This window comes from Prionailurus bengalensis, chromosome D1 (assembly GCF_016509475.1).
Source record: "Prionailurus bengalensis isolate Pbe53 chromosome D1, Fcat_Pben_1.1_paternal_pri, whole genome shotgun sequence".
NCBI lineage: Eukaryota > Metazoa > Chordata > Mammalia > Carnivora > Felidae > Prionailurus > Prionailurus bengalensis.
Genome location: NC_057346.1, coordinates 72,954,925 through 72,970,172, shown reverse-complemented (window position 1 = coordinate 72,970,172; position 15,248 = coordinate 72,954,925). Strand labels below are relative to the sequence as shown.

General features: G+C 32.2%; 1 protein-coding gene across 15 annotated transcripts in view; it reads left to right on the top strand.

Annotated features, from left to right (window-relative positions):
* Positions 1-15,248, top strand: part of SOX6 (SRY-box transcription factor 6) — a 619,212-nt gene that overhangs the window by 347,303 nt on the left and 256,661 nt on the right. For all 15 annotated transcript variants that reach the window (XM_043580746.1, XM_043580741.1, XM_043580744.1 and 12 more), the window contains one exon: positions 13,680-13,769. In XM_043580746.1, the coding sequence (XP_043436681.1) occupies positions 13,680-13,769 (90 nt within the window). The remainder of the gene's footprint in view (positions 1-13,679; positions 13,770-15,248) is intronic.

Sequence of the window (15,248 nt, the reverse complement as noted above, 5' to 3'; positions counted from 1 at the left end):
AACACACACACACACACACACACACAAGAAAGAAAAGAAAAAGAAAGAAAGAAATGGGTAGAGGACCTAAATAGACACTTTCCCAAAGGAGACATACAGATGGCCAACACACATATGAAAAAGATGCTGTTGTCACTAATCAGTAAGGAAATGCAAATCAAAACTACAATGAAATATCATCTTACACTTATCAGAATGGCTATAAATCAAAACCAAGAAATAACAAGTGTTGGTAAGGATGTGGAGAGAAAGAAAGCCTTCTACACTGTCAGTAGAAATGCAAATTGATACAGTCACTGTGGGAAACAGCATGGAGGTTCCTCAAAAAATTAAAATAGAATTACCATATAACCCAGTAGTTCCACTACTGGGTATTTGCCCAAAGAAGAGGAAAACACTAATTCAAAAAGATACATGCATCCCTGTGTTTATAACAGTATTACTTACAATAGCCAAGATATGGAAGCAACCTAAACGTCCATCCATAGATGAATGGTCAAAGAAGAAATCATATATGTATTTGTACATGTATATGTATATATGTATTGTATATATGCATATATGTATATTGGTATGCATATGCATATATGTGTGTGTATGTATATATATGTGTGTATATATACATATATACAATAGAATATTACTTAGCCATAAAAAAGAGTGAGATCCTGCCATTTGCAACAACATGGATGGAGCTAGAGTGCATAATGCTAAATGAAATAAGTCAGAGAAAGACATGAATTTACTCATGTGGAATTTAGGAAACAAAACAAAACAAACAAAGAGACAAACAAACAAACAAAACCAGACTCTGGAGTACAGAGAACAACTGATGATTGCCAGAAGGGTGGTGGGTGGGGGAAGATATAAAGAGGATTAAGAATACACCTATCTTGATAAGCACTGAGAAATATATAGAATTGTTGAATCATTATACATCCAAAAATAACACTATGTATTAATTATACTTTAATAAAAAATAAATAGTTATTATAAATATATTTAAGGATTTAAAGAAAAATAAGATTGTAATAAAGAAATGGAAACAATAAAAAGGAGCATATAGAGATTCAAGGAGTGAAAAATATAATATTTGAGATTTAAAAATAAAAAATAAATACTTGAAAATTTTAAATTCAAACAACTAACTATAGATGAAAAGATTAGTGAAACTAAAGATAGGGCAATCAAAACCATGCAAACAGAAGCACATGAAGAAAAAAAAAATAAACAGAGCCTGATAGCTTATGAGAAATAATGATGTACCACCATGTGTGCAATTAGAGTACTTAAGGAGGATAGACCAAAAAAAAAAAAGTATGTGTGTATGTGTATTTGAAAAAATAATAGCTGAAAAAATTGTATATTTGTCAAAAAATATAAACTTCCAGGTTCAAAGATAAACGCAAGGAAAAATATATATCAGAGCACACCAAATCAAATTGCTGAAAACTAGTGAAAGAGAATGTTAAAAGTGACCAAAGGTACATTATAGTGGTAGAAAGAAATTATCCCTGATTTCACGTTAGAAGAAATACAAGTCAGAAAAATTGCAATGACATATTGTGGAGTCCTAAGAAAAGAAAAAATTTAACCTAGAATTAATTATTTAGCAAAAATTTTTTGAAAAAATAAAGATCAAATAATGGTATTTCAGACAAACAAAAGTTCAGAGAATTAATTGCCAGCAGATTTTCACCACAGAAAAATTTAAAGCAATTTTTTTTTCAGGCTGAAGGAAAATAATTCTAGATGGAAAGTTAGAATTTAAAGAAGAAATGAAGAGTACTGGAAATGGTGTATCTGAAAGCAAAGATAAAAGACATTTGAAATTCTAATAATTTAGTTATAATATAATCAACTCTATAGCAAAAACAATAAAATGTGTTATACAGTGTAAAACATATAAAAGTAATTTGTATGACAACAATAACACAAAAGATGGGGACATTTTTAAGTTTCTTCCATTATATTTGAAATAGTATATTATTTGTTGGTAGATGACTGTAAATTAAGGATATATATTGAAAATCTTTTACAAAGAAATTTTTTTTACAGATTTTATTTTTAAGTAATCTCTACACGCAATTTGGGGCTTGAACTTCCAACCCTGAGATTAAGAGTTGTATGCTCTATCGACTGAGCCAGTCAGGTGCCCCATATATTGAAAATCTTTGATCATCCATTAAAATAATGAAACAAAGGTATGTAATAAATACATAGAGAAATCAATAAATCAATAGAGAAATAATAAATGAAACTCTAAAAAAATAATTAAAAGGCAGGGAAAGACAGGAAAAGGAACAAAATACAGATAGAAATATAAAAAAAAATAGCAAGATTGTAGACTTCCCCATTATTAATAATAATTACATTAATCGTAAATGGACTGATTATAATAATTTCAAAAGGTAGAGAATGTCAGATTGAATTTAAAAATATTTAACTAGTGGGCATCTGGGTGGTCAGATGGTGAAGTGTCCAAGTCTTGTTATGAGATCAGGTCATGATCTCAGGGTTTTTGGAATCCAGCCCTACGCTGGGCTCTACATTCACAGTGCAGAGCCTGAATAGGATTCTCTTCCTCTCTCTCTGCCCCTCCCCCGCTCATATTCTCTCTCTCAAAATAAATAAACATTTAGAAAAATATTTAACTAATATATTCACTATAAGAAATATAATAAATATAAAGATGTAGATAGGTTAAAAGTAGAAGGGTGTGCAAAGATACACTATACAAGCACTGGTGATAAGAAAGGTGAAGTGGCTATATTAATATAAAAGCAGACTTCAGAAAAAGAAATGTTACCAGAAATAAATAAGAATATTTCATAATGCTTAAAAAGCCAATTCATCAAGACTACATAAAATTTCTAAATATGTATGTATCTAATAACAAAGGTTCAAAATACATGATGGAAAAGCTGACAGAACTGAAAAGAAAAAAAAGAGATATACAATGCAATTGTAGGAGATTTCAATAATCCTCTTTTAGAATTTGAAGAAAAAAAACCACAACAGCAAATCCAAAGACTTGAACAAACCTATCAGTCAAATTGAGCTGATTGACATTGATAGAACACTATAGTAACAAACTGCAGAATAATTTTTTTTCAAATGAATATGTAACATCTCACAAGATAAAGCATCTTTTATGTTGGGCCATAAACCAAGTCATAATAAATATAAAAAGACTGAAATTTTGTAGGATATATTGTCTGACCACAATGGGAATAAATTATAAATAGATAAAAAAAGGAAATTAAAAAAATTCCCAAATATTTAGCAATTAAATCACATACTTCTAAATAAGCCATATACCAAAGAAAAAAAGAACAAAGAACATTATAAAAATGTATTAAACTGAATAATAATGAAAACACAGCCTATCCAAATATATGGGATGAAGCTAAAATGTACTTCAAGGGAAATTTCATGGTCTTTAATATTTATATTAAAAGTAATACAGGATTAAAATTGATTCAAGATAAATACAATAAAAATCAAAGGTCTTTTTTTTTTTTTTTTTTTTTGGACAGGCAACATGATTCTAAAGTTTATATGGAAATGCAAAAGACCTAAAATAGCCAAAATAAGTTTTAAATAGAAGAACATATATGGAGGACTTATTCTATGTGATTTCAAGATTTACTGTAAAGCCACAATAAACAAAACAGTTTGGTGGGGTGTAAGGATAATGAATTGATCAATAAAATAGAACAAAGAATTCAGAAATAGACCTACACATAGAATAAATAAAAATGGATTACAGATCTAAATATAAAGCTAAAACTATAAAGCTTTAGAAGAAAATGCAGGAGAATATCTTTGTGATCCTGGCGGAGGCCACGATTTCTTAGATGGCACCAAGAATACACTACTCAAAGAAAAACTTGATAATTGGATAACATAAATGACTATGGCTTCTCAAAATACACCTTGGGAAACTAAAAGGACACCCTTCAGACTAAGCAAAAAATATTTACAATACATATATCTGACAAAAGATATATATCAGACATATATAGGTAACTCTTAAATATATGTACATAGTATATAATATAAATACATGTATATATAAATATATAACATACAAATGTATAATTTATAAAATATATTTAAATATATAAATAACTCTTAAAACTCACTAAGACAAAGACAAAAGTAGAATAATGACTACAATTAACATACTAACACTATGAAGTATTAATGAGAATATAAAGCAACTAGAACTCTCATGCATTGTTGGTAGAAGTGTAAAATGATGCAACCACTTTGGAAAACTTTTTCGCAGTTTCTTATAAAGCCAGACACAAACAGTCCTACTTTTAGAAGAAATTCTATTTTTAGAGGCAAAAAGACTTATGAGTGAATTTTTATATTAGCTTTATTTCTAATAGCCTGAAAGTGAGAAAATCCCCTACATCCATAAACAGATAAATGGATAAACAAATTGTGTATTTAACACAGTGGAAATCTACCCATTAACAAAAAGGACCAAATTACTAACAAATCTTCAACATGGTTGGATCTCAAAAATTTTAATTTGTATCCAAAAGAGTACCTATTATAAACTTCCATATTTGTTTATGAAATTCAAGAGTAGGTAAAACTTACTCTGTAGTAATAGAAATCAGTTCAGTGTTTGCCCACAGCTAAGAGAATGGATGATTGAAAGAGAGCACAAGGTAACTTTTTTTTGAAATGTTCTATTATCTTCTTTGGGGTGGCAGGTACATGAATGTATAATTAGACAAAATTCATAGGATTTACATTTGAAATGAGTGTACTTATTATAGAATGTGTATTAAGTTATGCACCAATATGATTAATTTTAAAAAGCAAAGTAGTTCTGTTGTTTCTTTATACACACAAAAAAGTTATTCATTTATTTTTTTTTAGTATATTAAGGAATTTATTTTAGTACTTAGTATGTGCAGAGCTCCAGGTTAAGTATTATGGAAGAACACAAAGTGGTTACAGAAACATTTCTTGACCATCAAGGAACTTAATAGTTAGGGTAATGCAGTAGTTCAGAGTTAATGAGTTGATCTATGAAGAGAATATAAAAAGCAGACTACCTGACGGATAATATATGCTCAGCAAGTTTATTTTGCTTTACAGAGGTTGAGAATTTCCAAGGCATAATTGAGGAGGTGATATTTAATGTAGACACTGTAGAATAGGTTTTTTAGAAAGCATCAAGAATTAGGGAGACATTCAGGTCAGGAGGATGTCATGAGCAAAGGTGAAGTGAAAAAGCACAACTTTTGTACAAAAGAGTGAGATATGTTTGGTGTACTCATTTGAACATTTAAAAAGCTTTCATGTAGGAAAAATAATAGAAGGCAAATCACTAGGGCCAGATTATGGAGGGTCCTTAAAACCAATTTAGGAAGTATAACCTTATTTTAAATTTATTTTTTATGAATTGTCTATACAGAAATAAAACAGATAAGAAAGGATATTTCATCAGTAAAAACTCATTTTATAATTTCATTTTATAACATTAAATGTAAAGGCAATTAACCAGAAAAATGAAGGCGTTTTAATGAACACAAAACTAAAATTGGGGCTTGCTGATTTTAGATGGGAGTTCTTTTGCTGTTTTTGTTGTTGTTGTTGTTGTTGTTTTATTTTTTCTTTTTTAATGAGCCTCAACTTCCACTTTATTTCTGCTATATTTTCTTTTGGTTGCATCATGTTTAGATAATCCTAATTCAGAAAGCTAAATAATTGTAACTAGTATTCCTGTAACAGTTTACTTTATTTTATTTTATTGAAAAAAATCTTTCTTTTAACGTTTATTTATTTTTGAGACAGAGAGAGACAGAGCATGGACGGGGGAGGGTCAGAGAGAGGGAGACACAGAATCTGAAACAGGTTCCAGGCTCTGAGCTGTCAGCACAGAGCCCAATGCGGGGCTCGAACTCACGGACCGTGAGATCATGACCTGAGCCTAAGTCGGCTGCTTAACCGACTGAGCCACCCAGGCGCCCTTGTAACAGTTTACTTTAAAGTTGATACATATCTTCCAATAAAGCAGAGATTTATTTCAAGATTTGCATAATAAATATTTTATCCTGGTGGTACAAGTTAATGAATTGGGAGTTTTCAGTGTGTTACCATTGGAAACTTAACAGATTTGAGTATGTATGACAGTTTTTGTTATGGTTTTCATATTGTTTAGATATATGTATTTATTTATTATTTTTAAAATGTTTATTTATTTTGAGAGAGAGAGAAAGGGTACAAACAGGGGAAGGGCAGATAGAGGGGGAGAGAGAGAGAGAGAGAGAGAGAGAGAGAGAGAGAGAATCTCAACCTGGCTGTGCACTGCCAGGCCAGAGCCTGATGTGGGGCTTTAACTCACAAACCATTATTTCATGACCTGAGCCAAAATCAGGAGTTGGAAGCTTAACCAACTGAGCCACCCAGGCACCGCTAGATTTATTTTTTTCAAGTTGCAACTGGCAGAAACCCAACTCAAACTAGCTTAAGCAAAAACAGGACTCTATTGGCTTACATTACCAAGAACCTCAGGAGCAGAATTTGGCTTTTGCTGTTTTTAGATCTAAGTACGCTAACATGATGTAAAGATTTTTTGTTTGTTTATCTTCTTTCCTGTTTGTTTTTCTTTGTATTTTTGGCTTCCTTCCCTCTTTTTGCACACAGGCTCTCTTCATGTGCCAGAGAAGATGGTCATGACAATCTCAGACCCACATGCTTATAGCTTCCAACCTGAACTTAAGAGAGCCTTTCTGGGCAGTTCCAGCCGAGAATTCTGATTGGGTCAAATTACTCTGTGTGTGGCAAGGAGGAGCAGTAGGAGGCAGGCAGTAGGGTAGAGCACTGTGATTGACAATTCCATCAGGACAATAGTGATATTCAGACATTTTTCCCCAAAGAAACCAAAAGAAGGAATATAGGACACAGAAGTTATTGTTTCCACAGTCTAATACAGTTTTTTAAAAGCAGTTAAATAAGTATTGAAAAAAGTAAAAATTAAACATTTGTAGTACCCAAAGAACAGTGTCCCATGTTATATGGTACAAATACCTCAGCCTTTGGCAATGGAGCAGCAGAATATAAGAGGGATCATGAGAGGATGTCATTATGAGTAATAATTTTATTAATACAGACAGCTGTAGTTTCTAATGGAACATTCTTACTCATTAAAACTGTAGTAAATTTGAAGGTGTCGTGGGCAATGAGCTACCGTGAAAAACGAAGGTCTCAGGCTGCACATTTACTCCTTGAATGTGAAGATAAAACCTAATTTGGAAGGGATTACTTTTTAAGTTCAATAGTATTTTTAAGCAGCATCTTAATTCATTCCTTGGTGGACGATATTCAGAAAAGGAAAGCTCTTTGTTCAAACCAAGAAAAAGCATTAAGGAAAAGGCAATATGAAGGAACAGGAAGACCAGCTTAATGGAGGAGTATGTATGGGAGAACTGGCCATTGAACACTATTGACTTTTACTGTAGTGCCTTGAAATTTTAGTCCCCCTCTCCAAGGAACTAGAGTGCTTCACTATATGTCTGAAGCACTTAATAATAGGCATAATTATTCATTTTCTATTAGATGCTATGGTATATAAAACTGATGTTCAAATATGATTTAAACAGTCATTTCGGTAAAACCAGCACTGAACTAGAGTCAGGGCTCTGTCACCAACTGTTTGACCTTGGGCAACTAAATGACTTACTTATCTTACCTCTGTTTTCTCATTTTTGGAAATGAGGGTGTTGGTCTTAATGATTGCTAGTATCTTTCAGGTACAGCAGTAGGCTATGAGCCTCTGGATTATCTGCTGGTTGTTTCTCTCTTTTTCTGTATTGGCACTGGTAGTAGTTGTACTTTGATGGATATGGGAGAGAAACTTGGTTTTGAATGATCTCTCTGATACTGTTCTAGGTGCTAAGCAACCTTGGAAAGCAGATGAGACATGTATCTCTTACCTGCATAGAGCAATGCGACTTCCATGAATGTATGTTAAGTGCCAAGTTTAAGGGATTCCTATAAAAATATCAAAGATTTTGGTAGATAAAAACAGTGCAGATAGAGAATATTGCACCTAATGTGATGATTTCTATATGTGTATTTCTACCAGGTTTCAAGTGTGGATCTTTTTCTCCCTTATGAATATGCCAAAATTTTGCACCTAACAGTTCTAATGACATTTCCAAAGCTCCCATTGACACACACACAGACACACACACATACACACTCACAGTATATTATCTAGTAAAGTGGCTGTGGAATTAACATTTTTTCCTGGAAGGAAAGTATCTGATTTAATGACCAAATCATTTTAAGGCAGCACAACAGAATTTCACAGGAACTAAATCTATTTCTTCACACCGATCATGCATGTTTTACTCAAGCATTGAGTCATTAGCATGTTTATAATGGTTCTAATTTAGCACAACATTTTCTGAATTTTATCCTTGAGTCATTTACAAATTGTTCATATTGAATAAACAAAGGAAACAGATTGCATTTTATACTTAGTAATTTATCTGAAAGAAGAGGGGAGGGTTAATTGTTTTAAAGTTTTGGTCTGTTTGGGGAAGTGAGCCTGCTTTTTCATTGCTAGGCATAAATGCCATTTCTCATATTTTCAGGGATGGGGGGTGCTATGGAGGAGTAAAATGAAAAATTAAGGCAGGACAAGATTGGCCACTCCCAGAGGGGAGTGTGGAGCAAAAGGGGAGCTGGCACGAGATTATCCAAAACAGTTGGTGCATTCCTTAATGATCAAGTGCTTGAGAAGTCCAGCTCTTCCTGGCAGAGCATCTGTGTTGATGTTTATATCATTGCCCTGCTGTATGGGAAAGGCATGCTTTCTCTTGCTGCTTGGCTAAAAATAGGATGGACTATAGCATTGTATGAGATATTTTAAGATAGCAAAAACATTTAAGAGGTTAAAGGTTTGGCTTTTGGATCAAAAAAGATCAGTGATATAACTCGTGGTGTTTCTTGCAGACTGAATTTTATCCAGAGTTTGTCAGTGATTCGAACTCTGTTAGGCAAGTTATTCTAGGTTCATTTGGTGCAGTCTTAAAAAACCCATTCTGCTGTCTTTTCTGTCAGCTTCCCAGCATGAAGAGCAGGCCTGAAAACAGCCTCTATTTATACCCCCTTGTTCGTATTTGGAAAATCAGTTGTTTCATTGGAGAGAGGCGGGGAGAAGGACAGCACAAGCTGTCGTCAGGGAGTATGCTTTGTACGTTATAGTGACTTCAAAATAAAACTGGCACATTTTAGTGTCTAATTATTTTTAGTGAGCTTGGAGGGTTTTAATTAAAATTTAAGAGTGCTCTTCAAGCTCTCCAAGCTCCAATTTTATCCCACTGTATTGTGGAGCACTTGTCACTGTGGAAAAATGTACAGTAACTGGCATGTGTGTCTCTGTTTCATAATGAAAAATGTGGGATGTATGATCAGCAGTGGTATAAATGTATGTTGTCATAACTAGTTGTAAACCAAGGTCAAAGTTACTTTTGATAAGTTATCATTGTTCTTGCACACATAGAAAATTTATTGCACTTGAAATTTATGATTCCAATGGTAAAAATAAAAGGAATTGGTTTAATATTCTCTTAAAGGAGTTAATAAAGCAGTAGGAAATCTGCATACAGGGGCAGCCTTGTTTTCCTCAGTAAAATATTTAAAGACATTTTTCTATGTCATGTTTCTAACGTTTTAGCATTTATAACTTTACATATCTCTTTGAGGCCAAAGGAATAGTTAAGTGTTTACTCATAGTCAAATTGTTTTAAAGTACCTGTGTAATAAAAATGTTTCCCATTATTCTTTCCTATTCCTCCATGCTTTAGTTTTAGCAATTATTTATTTACTCTCTTTGACACATTTGAAATACCATCACCTTGTGCAGGATGGGAGTTTATACTACGGTGGCTGTATTTAGGAATAATTTAAAATTGTTTCTAAAATATTATCATATAGATTAGGAAATAAATATATCACATACTCTCACTTCAAATTTATCTATACTGTGAAATTAATTGTTAGCCTGGTAAAGCATTCTTGACTTACCTGGCCTGAAATCTAAATACTTAGGAAGCAGAAACATTGCTTTCCAATCCGTTATGCAGGATATTTATTAAAAATAAGGTCTGAATTGTGTTTTTACTTTTTTCTTTAAAAAAAAGTTTCTTTAAAGAGAAAAAACTTAAGTTGCGAAGGAAAGAAAAAAAAAACAAAAAGAAAAACTATGCCACTGAGAATTTTAACATGTGAAAACCTTTTACATCCTTGATTAAAATATAAGCAAGAATTGAAGGCCAGCTCTTCATTTCCGAGTCTTGTTTTACTCATATGATTTACAAAAATTAGAAAAGATAAATATAATAAAGTCCTGCATTTTACTGAATATGTATTGGTGTGTGAACATTAACTATTTCAAAGTAAGATGGATTAGTTTTAACATCTTCCACTTTTATGCTGAAATATTATCATTTTTAATAGGTACATATCATTGTAACATTTTTTTGTCTTGTAATGTTGTCGTTCTTTCTCTTAATTTCCAAAGGGTATGTACTTCCTCTTTTAGTTTTTAGCTGAAGATATCTCAGTCAAAATACTCAGATTTGAATAATCAAAAACATTTAGGAGAAGTTCACTCCTTTTATTCCATTTGGCATGCTGAATAACTACTGAATTAAAGCAATTCTGCATGGTCTTTACTCCTCCTGTGTATATAATACAAACTGGACCACTTTACTTATTCTGACTGCTTTGGTTTTTGCATTTGCGCATGATCAGAATGGGGTAAAGTTTGATATGATCAATTACCTCTGTAAAACTAGTGTCCTATTAGTGTTGTTGAGGGATGTGCCACATAGAGGATGAATATTTACTTTTAATTTGCACCCTTACCTGGAAATTGTTTTGAGTAGGAAATTTGAAAATATAAATTTTCATTTACAACTTTATCTATTACATATTTCTTCATCCTGAGTCAGAAACCTCTCAGTGGTGGCAGTGGTGTCCTTTGCCTGTGTGGTATTTGTTAACAATCTGCATCTTCTGGTCTTTTCTCCCTCATTTTACTTGCTTTACATTATAGTATGGAGCATGCTTAATACTACTTGTAGCGATTTGGCAGTCAGATAATTAGGTGAGAAAGCTGAGAGTTTTTCAAGAGACTTCCTGAGTTTTGAATCTTCCCGGAATCTCTTAGACTTGAGATTAAACATTGATAAGGTTGTATGTTGTGACTTTTATTGTCCTGGAGTTAAAGGCCATCAGTGACTGCCTTTATTTTCATGAGTTATAAATATAGACATGGAAAGACTGCTTTTTTTTTCCCCTCAGTTTCTTCTACTGAAATGGGAACTCATATTAACTAGATTAACTCAGCTTTATGGTGAGGATTAATTTTTTAATAGGAATGTGAAATGCTTTGATGTTATTAACCATTTTATTAATGAGTAGCTTTTATGTGAAGCTGTGTACACATGGTCTGATTTATGTTTGAAGTGTGTGTTCCTGTTGACCATACAGTTCTATTTTTCTCCATGAAGCTTTAACATTCTTTTCCTAGAGCTCTGAAAGATTTTAGGTCTATTTATAGAAACGAGAGACATAGTTTAGCCTGTTTTACATTTAGTGTGTATATAATCCTAGTTTCTGAACTTGCTCTGAATTTGTGATCATTACTAGTAATTTGGGCTTTTGTCTTCTACTATTATAATATATGCTCTCAACTCAAATTTGAACCAAACAAATTATGCTTTAGCATTTATATCAGTGATTATCAGTTTAGTGCAATGTGATAACATGTATGAAAGGGTTAAAAAAAAGAGAAGTAACAGAATTAGGTAGGATAGGAAGTTGAAGACATTTTGCTGATTATTCTTATCCATGATCTGATGTTACATCAATCTCTCTCAGAAATTTAAACCTGATTTGAGAAAAACTAATGTCTGTTAGATGTGGCTTTGAGGATTTGCTTCTTAATCCCAAACTTAGTATTACCTTTTTTTATTACTTTAGCATAAACACAAAATAGGTATAAAACAAAGTATACACCTTGTTTTTGAATTTAACATGAAAATATCAAGAGACCATTTTGGAAATTAAATACAAACCGTTGTGTGAGCATAGACCCTTTTGGAAGGTCACTCAAAATCCAATTTTTAATCATGGTAGTAGATCACTTGTTGAAGCCTCAGAAAATAATTAATAGGAAAGAATGGAAGAAAAGGAGGAGGGAAGGATAGAAGGGACGAAGGAAGGGAAGGGACCGTGAGCTTTCAATTAATCGAATAACGCTGACTTCTATTTAGAATGAACTTTAACTTCTGTGATAGTGAGCTAGTATGGTTGTTCTTCGTCAGCCATTTCATGACACACTGATCTGGATTCCATCCATTCTTTGATTGATTGATCATGTCATGGACAAACGTTAATTGTTTTCGCCAATACTTTCTAATGATGCAGTGGTCCTCTCATCTCTTACTCAGGGCTCACTGTATTTTTCTAAAGCTTATCTAGTTTCTAAAACCCTTTAGATCCATCCTGACCTTACTGTCATTCTGAAAAATTCAAGGAGGATTTAGAAGTTGGAGAAAAAAATGAAAGGGAAAATGCTAAATAGATAGGTACTGATATGGGAGAGGAAAGGCATTTGGAATTGGAGTACTATTTTAAATACAATTTTAAAAAGAAGTTATCAGAATTTTGACACTTGGAATGTTAAAGTTTAATGGGAGTATGCTTTGCACTGAGGATTTGGTATTTAAATCTGCATTCCCTTTTGGAAACATGGCCTATTTGTTAAGATTTGAGGCTTAAAAGATATATATAAATAGTTGTAAGCAGTAGCACCAGTTGCAAACCCATCTAAATAGAGAGAAAAAAAATGACTCATTGAGAAAAAATTGCTAATTATTAGGGCATTCTAAAATTAAATTTCTGTAACCTTTATGAATCCTTATAGAAGCAAGTATAATCATTCCCTATGATCTAGTATGTTAGATATGCAGTTGGGCAAATAGTGTTTGAGTATTTTCTTTATAAGAATATGCATCTTTTTCTATAGAAAAGTTTTAGCAGTTTTTATTACTGAGGGACAGAAAACATCTTGACTTTATTTTCTTTGAATTATCCTCTAAGTGGGTATTCCACAAAAGTTGTCATATGTTTATTTCTTTTTTAAGGACTATGTGGTTACAGTTTGACTGGTTTCTTCCCCCTTGAAGATTTGTCATTCTTCCTTGAATGGCACATAAATTTTGCTTAGACTTAGAAAAAAATCACCTGGATTAAAAGGAACAACATCTAAACTTAAATATCAGAGGAAATCGCCCCCTTTTCTGTCCTATCAGTCTAAGAAATGATAAATGCTGACTGAATATTAATAGAATTATATTTATACTACCAAGATAAGATTATTGAGCATTATCTTTTTTCCCCCCTGGGAATAGTTTAAGTAGTCAGGTAAAAATAAATTTAGTTGTGGTATTTTGTGATAGATACACTAATATAATTATCTATATCCTAGGGTTAAAACAACAACAAATATAGCCTTGATCATTTTTATAATGGGAGAATTTCTCCATAAGTTGGCTTTTGTATTTGTAGTATTTTAATAGTTGTAAAATATATATGTAACATTTTCCATACTTACTTTTTAACTCTAACAGATTCCTCCTGCATGGAAAAACTACTTTCAAAAGATTGGAAGGAAAAAATGGAAAGACTAAATACCAGTGAACTTCTTGGAGAAATTAAAGGTACAATATACAAAATATCAAACATATCAATGTAGAGTATATTATTTTGTATAACAACATGTTTGCTGATCTCTGTATCCTAAGATTAAATTTTTACCTCTAATATGTGTTTAAACATGAGAGGGTAAATATGTAGTGTGTCCTTGAAATTTTATTCTTTATAATGCTTATAGAATGAAATTTTTCCCTTCTGTTTTTATTAGTCTATAAACATATAAATTATAGGGTAAATTGCTTCATTAACAGTCTGAAAAATAAAAAAAAAAAGGCAAAAGATGAAGAACAAGTTAATTTTAGTCTTTCCTCTCGAAATCTTAATAATGGCTTGATTTATGAATCCAAATCATTAATTTGAATTTCTTCTGGTCAAAAAGGGTCAAGGGTAGCATCTATAAAAAAGAGTTTATTGAGTGTATTTTACATAATGGTTTGTGGGTGTTTTCTGAGGCTTGGTTACCTTTTTCAAATCCTGGCTCTATCACTTCCTAGCTGAGTGGCTTTGGGCAAGTCACTGAACTTTTCTGTTACAAATTCCTTATATCTAAATGGAGATAATAACAGTTCCTACTTCATAGGCTTATTAATAGGATTAATACAAGTAAAGCTTTTAGAACAGTTGTTGGCACTTAGAAAACACTCGTGAGGGTCAACTGTGGTTGCTGTTATTATTAACATACCCATAGGATCATAGGTTGACTGATCTCAATCAGATTTCATAGAAGTTAACGTTTCATGACCTCTGACCCTAATAAGGATGAGCATCTTTAGTTCTGAAGGTATGTGATTGATGTTATTATTTTGAAACATGTTAAGATTCATTACAAAATTAAGTTGTCCTATCAGTCAGGAAGTTATTCTTCTTCTTAACTCTCTCTTGTTGATGCCTTCATGGAGATGAAGTACTTTATTACTAATTTTGGTATCCTAAACAGAATCCATGGTTATTAATTAATTCTATCAGTTGTCTCTTGCAGACAGACAGTCATCACTCCAATTTGCACTAACAATTTGGGAACCTAATTACATTAGTTTTCTGAAGTTATCAAATAACTTCAGATGAATCTTCCTATTGGTCATGGATAATGTTTTATTTAAGATAAACATCTGGCAATAACTCTGATGAAAATGTTATTTTTAATTTATTACCCAAAATTGCCTAGTGTTCAGGTATGTTGTGTTCAATTCAAATGAAGACAAAAGGAAGTCATCTCTTCCCCAGGGAATAATTAATAACTCATTTCATTAACTAATATAGTATTAACATTAAGTGGAAATTGAATATTATTTTGAATTCCACTGCCTCTGTTCTGTACTCAGAAAGGGCATTTGCTATTTGGGGAAAAAAATCTTAACTTATAAATGATGGGTAGAAAGAAAGTCATTAGTGACATATTCTCTATCCAGCTGCAGTAACATGTTGTGTGCTACTTTGCACGTCATTCTGTGTTTTCTATCCTTTCCAAAGTCATTGGTTTTTTA